The 6599-nt window shown below is 37.7% G+C and overlaps 1 protein-coding gene and 1 pseudogene across 3 annotated transcripts in view; one reads left to right on the forward strand and one right to left on the reverse strand.

The window, feature by feature from the left end:
- Positions 1-6599, forward strand: part of VCL (vinculin) — a 105223-nt gene that overhangs the window by 62786 nt on the left and 35838 nt on the right. For all 3 annotated transcript variants that reach the window (XM_011355288.2, XM_011355286.2, XM_011355285.2), the window contains exons 5-6: positions 3042-3164; positions 4790-4950. In XM_011355288.2, coding sequence (XP_011353590.1) covers positions 3042-3164; positions 4790-4950 — 284 coding nt within the window. The remainder of the gene's footprint in view (positions 1-3041; positions 3165-4789; positions 4951-6599) is intronic.
- On the reverse strand, positions 3499-3617 carry LOC111736618 (annotated as a pseudogene).

Genomic DNA, 6599 nt, shown 5'->3' on the forward strand with positions numbered 1-6599 from the left:
GTTTATTGAATATAAGATTAGAGGAGATGCTCTATTAGGTCCTTTTCAATTCTGTGTGGATATATGAGTGAATAGATGAATGAATGAATACATTTTAGTAGTACAAGAGGGTCAAGGGGAATACTTGGTGTATGCATTTTAGGTTCTTCTTTTAAATGAACTCCCTCCCCCCCTCCGCCCCCCAAAAAATTACACCTTTGGCTGATTAGGTCATCTATGTTATTAAACTCTACTTATATTAAACTGTTAATAACTGGCTCAGTTATTAATGCCAGTGACATTTTAATTAACAACATAGCTTTCTAGTGCTGTTTTCAGAGTCCAATGGATTTGTCAAACAATTCCATTTAGCTAGATGAATGAGAAATTTATGCTTTACCTCATCATACTTTCTCTTTGTGTTTCTATTTCTTTGCTTCATCTGATTATTAAATTTCACTTAACACAATGCTTTGGCATTTTATTTTCAGATGCTAAATCTGAAACTGTTGTCAAAGATTTCTTTTCTTGGTGTAGTATCTTTTAATGGCAATGCATATAGGGTGAGGAGTAAGGAAACAAAAGAGTAACAGCGATATAGCAACCTCAAGTGAAAGGTCTAAAATGTTTCTTCATCATTTTTTGTTGCCAGAAAGTAAGAAGAACAAGGGCTTAGTGCAGTGAATTAATAAATATGCTACACTTAAATGTAAATAAAAGCTAAATCTTAGGTTCTTTTATAAATTGGTCTTGGCTATTTTTCATGTGGGGGAAAAAATGTGAATTTACTTCCATTCTTTGCATTTTGCATGTGATAATCTTCTGCTTGGTTCTGCCAGTGAGATAACTCCATGTTCCTCCCCACAGGGTTGAGAATGCTTGCACCAAGCTTGTCCAGGCAGCCCAGATGCTTCAGTCTGACCCTTACTCAGTGCCTGCTCGAGATTATCTAATTGATGGGTCAAGGGGCATCCTCTCCGGCACATCAGACCTGCTCCTCACCTTTGATGAGGCTGAGGTAGGCAATCTGAGGTCCATGCAGACACCTCTTTCAGGCAAAAGCCTGTTTTGTTTTGTTTTGTTTTGTTTTTTGACAAAAACCTAGTCTTAAAGATAATAATGAAGGATTGCTAATTGTTCAGAATGAAGAAAATGTCGAATAGCTATACATCTTAATTACCATATTTTCTACTTATTGTTCACTCAGTTGACCGAATACTCTAAAATATATTTCCAGGTTCGTAAAATTATTAGAGTTTGCAAAGGAATTTTGGAATATCTTACAGTGGCAGAGGTGGTAGAAACTATGGAAGATTTGGTCACTTACACAAAGAATCTTGGACCAGGTTAGTCATATCCAATTTTTATAATAAAATTTTTATAGATTGTCCATGTTTGATTAAGAGGAAAGGGACATTCCCCTATACTTTTTTGTAGAAGATAGGTAATGATGCATTGGACTTTTAGGTATCTCTACTTTATTGATGGAACCGATGCTGTGCCTCTACTGAGAAGATATCACTGTCTCTGAAAGCCAAATTGACTTTCTACAAATCCTAGCCCTGACTGATGAATTAAACTAGACATTGCAAATGTTGTTGGAGAATGTAGGAAATTCTTTTCTATGATTGTAATGCTTATGGCCACCCCGAATCCTGACCTCTCTATTCCACGTGATACAGCATTCCTTTACTGTCTGCCAGCTGGCCTGTAGCTCTTTATGACCTCTTAGCTTTCTAATTAACCCGCCTACTATTATGGATTCATGCCCTAGTCTGAGGCTGCATAATATATTCAGACCTAGAAGGAGAGAAGAGCTTTTATGCCTAAATCTCATTTTGAAATGATTGTTTAGTCATCTGAGAATTGAAAATTCAAAATACATAACATGTACAAACTTTTGTTTTTATAGACATATAACATGAAGTTGAAGGTCCTTAAAGTATGAATGAGGCCAAGGACAAGATACATCATATGTTTAACTTGTCAGTATTTAAGGTCACATACCACCTTATAAAATTCTTTTGTCTTATGTGAAATGATTTTTATTTAACAGTGCCATGAGGTTCCATGGCACTCATTCCATAAACTTATGACAGTTAAAAATTTTCCTGAGCCATTACTGAAGCTTTAGAGCTGTACTCTTTAAACTTTCTCATAGCGCTGGAAAAAATTTTATTTCTTCAAATGAAATCTTATGCAGAATCTCAACATATAAAAGACAGAAATGGAGCTTTACTCTGGATGAAGCAGAGGCCACCCTATCTTTTCCACCCACCTTTTCCATTCCCCTTTAGTACCCCCTAACAGTCTGTGAAGGTACTTAAGAAATCCTAAGAGCAGTTTGAAAAATCAGAGCTTTAGAGAATCACATACCATCTTTGAATAATACCCAAAGTAAACAAACAGTGCTAGCAGGCTGATTCCAAAACACCAGATGCTTTCAAACGCTGTCATCACTATAATTATTTTTATAATATTCCTATTTGTTTCTAATTATAAAAGTCATACATGCTTATTTTAGACAAATTGAAAAGTATAGAAAACATAAAGATGAAAACAAAACACATTATTTTAATTCTTAAGATTTTTTTCAGCCACTGGATTCTTAGTACCGAGCTCACACGAGATTCTTACATCGGAACAGTGGCCAAGTACATGGTGTGAAACCTGTAAAAATGGTAGCAAGGCAAGATACTTTTCCCCTACTTGTGAAATTAGTTTTTACAAATACTTTTTTATTTGTAAACAAATATTTTATTCATTTCAGCTTTTTTTTTTAATGTTTGTGAATGTCTTTATGTCAAATATGTGGAAATTATGTCACATTTAGGATTCATATTTAATAAATTACTTTTAATGAAAAAGATAAAGTTGCAGTGAGTTAGAACTGTGCTGAAAAATTCTCTATCATAAATGCTAGATTTCATTGATAGTGTCTGTTGTTTAAGTGGGCACTGATTTTGGACTTTCATAGTAATTCATAATGGATTTAGGCTCAGAAAGCCAGACTCTGGATTGTTTCACTGCTCACCCTGCACAATTTATTCCTTATGCCCCAGGAATGACTAAGATGGCCAAGATGATTGACGAGAGGCAGCAGGAACTGACTCACCAGGAGCACCGAGTGATGTTGGTGAACTCAATGAACACAGTGAAAGAGTTGCTGCCAGTTCTCATTTCAGGTATTTCCTACCAATACTTTATCTTACAGGAAAAAAAAAAAAAGCTAACATGTTTTAAACTCTGATATTCATTTTCTTTCACTGCCTAGTTGCATATCCTTCAACCTGGGTAAAAATGGGACTGGCTAGATTGCATATTACCTGATGATGGCTGCAGCTGATTGTCTAAGAACCAGTTTCATCTTTGCTAATGCTGTCCTTCTGCTCTTTGTTTGAAACTGCCCTTCCTGTTGCCTCGTTCTGTTTTCCAGAAGCTCTAATTACTCCTTTTTCTGGGAGGTGGAATCTCCTCTAGAAACTCTAGTTTTGGACGTATGGATTTTTTTTTTTTAAATGCCTACAGCACCTGGTCTTCCTGGGTGGACTCTCATTCAAGTACTAGCCAGACCCGACCCTGCTTAGCTTCCGAGATCAGAGGAGATCAGGCACGTTCAGGGTGGCATGGCCGTAGATGGTTGTATGGATTTTGACAAGTTTACTTGTTTATAAAAGAATAGTTAGGAGCTAGAATGGATATTATAGAGCACTGTGTGATAAAGAATTGAACCCAGAGACCTTTTCAGTGTTGTGTTAACACAGTATTTTTTTTTTAAAAATATTTAACTGTTCTCCACATGGTAGAGCTGGCGGTCTTTGCCAACTGGGACCACCATCCCATTGGGCAGAGCCCAAAAATGCGAACATGGTGGCTGTTCTCTCAACTAGCAAAAGGGAGCTGCTCTTATTAAGTATCTAGTATGTACCAGACACCTTATGGTTTACGTAAGTTATCATAGTCAAGTCATGAGTTTGTTAGACTCTCAGGAAGCAGCTTCATTTTCAAAATCTTATGAGACATGTCGCTGTGATTCCTGGCTATTGCCTTCCTGCTTTGGTAATGGCAAAAAAAAGGAGATAAGAGTGTAAGAGTTTAGAAAGCTCTTATATGAACTAGAAAACAAATATATGTAAGTCAGTCTTGTAATCTCTGTGGGTAATATGTTTTTGAGCCCAACTGTCTGACATGGCAGGAAGATTGCTGGGAAGAGGATTTCTTTCTAACCTGCGTAACTCAATAAAGTGTTGATTAATCTTTGTTTTTACAATTTTAATTATTTTATGGGAACATACTCTCTTTCTCCAGTGTTTCATATTATTTATTTATTTATTTTTCACTTTTGGGGGTTAGAAAGTCCTTTCTGCATGTCGAGAGAAATTCTGGAAGATAAACTCAACACTTTGGGGTATTCCATTAGGATCGGGGGCAGCGGGATTCTCCAGTTACAGTTTTACTGTTTTCTTCTTGTCCCATTAGGTTTGTGTTAGGTGGGGCCAGTGTTAGGGCTGGGATACTAACTGCTTTAGAAGGACAAATTGAACATTTTGTGATTGTGGGTAAGCAGTATATGCATGTTAAATTAGTTCCCTGATCATGTTGTGGTGATGTTTTGTACCTTCAGTTTTCTTTACAGTGAAGACTGCTGGTATTCGAACTTCATTGGCAGATTTGCAGTGTTTGTTTTCATATATTTTTTAAGACCTTAGAAGCCCAAAATGTGTTCAAGGCGTGGAACATCTTGTGTGAATATTGTTATACAGCAAAATTCAATCCCTACTTTAGTTTGTAATCTTTTGTTGATTTACAGCTATGAAGATTTTTGTAACAACTAAAAACTCAAAAAACCAAGGAATAGAAGAAGCTTTGAAAAATCGCAATTTTACTGTAGAAAAGATGAGTGCTGAAATTAATGAGATCATTCGTGTATTACAACTTACTTCTTGGGATGAAGATGCCTGGGCCAGCAAGGTAAATGTTATTAGAGGATAAATAAGCAAAATCCCAAATTCTCCCCTCCTGGGGGTTCGATTATCTCACATTTTATATTGTAACTATGTGTAGCATAAGACTACTCAGATATTATGAAAGTAATTTCTTCTTCACTTTTGTTTCATGGGTCACTTGCTGCTTTTCCTTTTTTCCAAGGGAAAACAATAAATAGGGATGTGGGATGAATGTTGGTCAAAGGCTAAGATGTGTAGCTTTTCCTTCAGGCTGTAGTCTCACTGATGGGGCTGGTGGAGAAATTCTGGTGTGGTGTATACTCCCCGCATGGAAACCCTGCCTTTTATGTGGTCCGTTGTTGCTAGGAGACTAAGTAAGGGACATAATATGCCTGTGACCGAATTTTATGGAAAACTTTTCCTGTACTGACCTTTGACCCAGACCCAGAGAAATCTACAGAGGAGACTCGGCATTTCTAAGTGTGTGCCTTCATCATTCCATTTTCCCTAAGGAAAGCTTAATTAAAATACTAGTTTTCACATTTGTCATTTAGTTTGAGTGGTCCTTTCACCCTTTAGAATTTAGTCTAGAATTTCTTCCCAGACTCTCGAAATGGTTGATGGATTTCTTCTACAGCCCAGCAGCAGTGGTTTTGTGCTGCTGCTGCTCTAGCCTGCTTGTCCCTGCCTAGTGACTGTTTTGGGGGAACAGAGACACTTGGGTTTATACTTTTCTTGTATGAGCCCAAGGTGCAGGCAGTGGGGGAAACATACTCTCCGGCATCTGGCTTTTCCACGTGCGACACAGATGTTGTTTCCAGGGCCACCCAGCAAGCTGGTAGCCGACTAAAGGGGGGATTTTGTAGTGTGGCTTCCATTGGGTGTCCAGTAGGCCTATTTGTCTTCCAGGTCACCTTTAAGGTAAGGTCAAAGCTGGGGCCTCAAATCACCAGCCCTCTGTCGTTGCTCAGAAAATGACTCTAAATATGCAGAAGAAATTAGTCTGCTTATCTTAATTATCGATTTGTTTACAGAGGTACAAGGTTCTTGAATAAATTCTAAGACTGTATTTTAAATCTATATGGTAAAATCATTTTAAGTCTTTGATATTATACTTAATTTTGCTTTTGCATATTTGACAGCTTTCACTTCCCTGTTATGACTTCTTTATGCATCTTTTTTTTGTTCCCTTGTTTGTTTTATTCTTTTTTTCCTCACGTTTAGAAGGTAAGCTTTCTCTTGCCCTCTAGTTTTTTTCCACTCCCCCACTTAAAAAGAGAAAAAGCATGTCTGTGAGGTTTTCTTGTGCTGTGTGCCATGCCTTATTCCGTGTGCCGGTGTGTAACACTGTGCTCGAATATGCGTCAGAATGTGATTTAATATGGGATTCAGGGCTGTGCTGGGCAGACTGACTGGTTCATCTTGAGCTGTTTCTTTGGGGAAAGTAAAAGGAAAGACATTACTGTGAGATATCAGGCTTCCTATATTTAGTAGGTCCTTTCATTTTTGGGGGTAGGCTCCTGAGAACTATTTTGCCCTGGTCATTCCTACTCACTTCATTTGAGTGATAGTTTTCCCCAGGTAGCTGGGTGACCCCTAAGTTATTGGCGGACCCCGCTCTTAGGAAAGGAAACTTCTAGCTGATGCCGTCTCTGTATTTGCTTCTCTTACCAG

This window comes from Pteropus vampyrus, unplaced genomic scaffold, assembly GCF_000151845.1.
Source record: "Pteropus vampyrus isolate Shadow unplaced genomic scaffold, Pvam_2.0 Scaffold20, whole genome shotgun sequence".
Classification (NCBI taxonomy): Eukaryota; Metazoa; Chordata; class Mammalia; order Chiroptera; family Pteropodidae; genus Pteropus; species Pteropus vampyrus.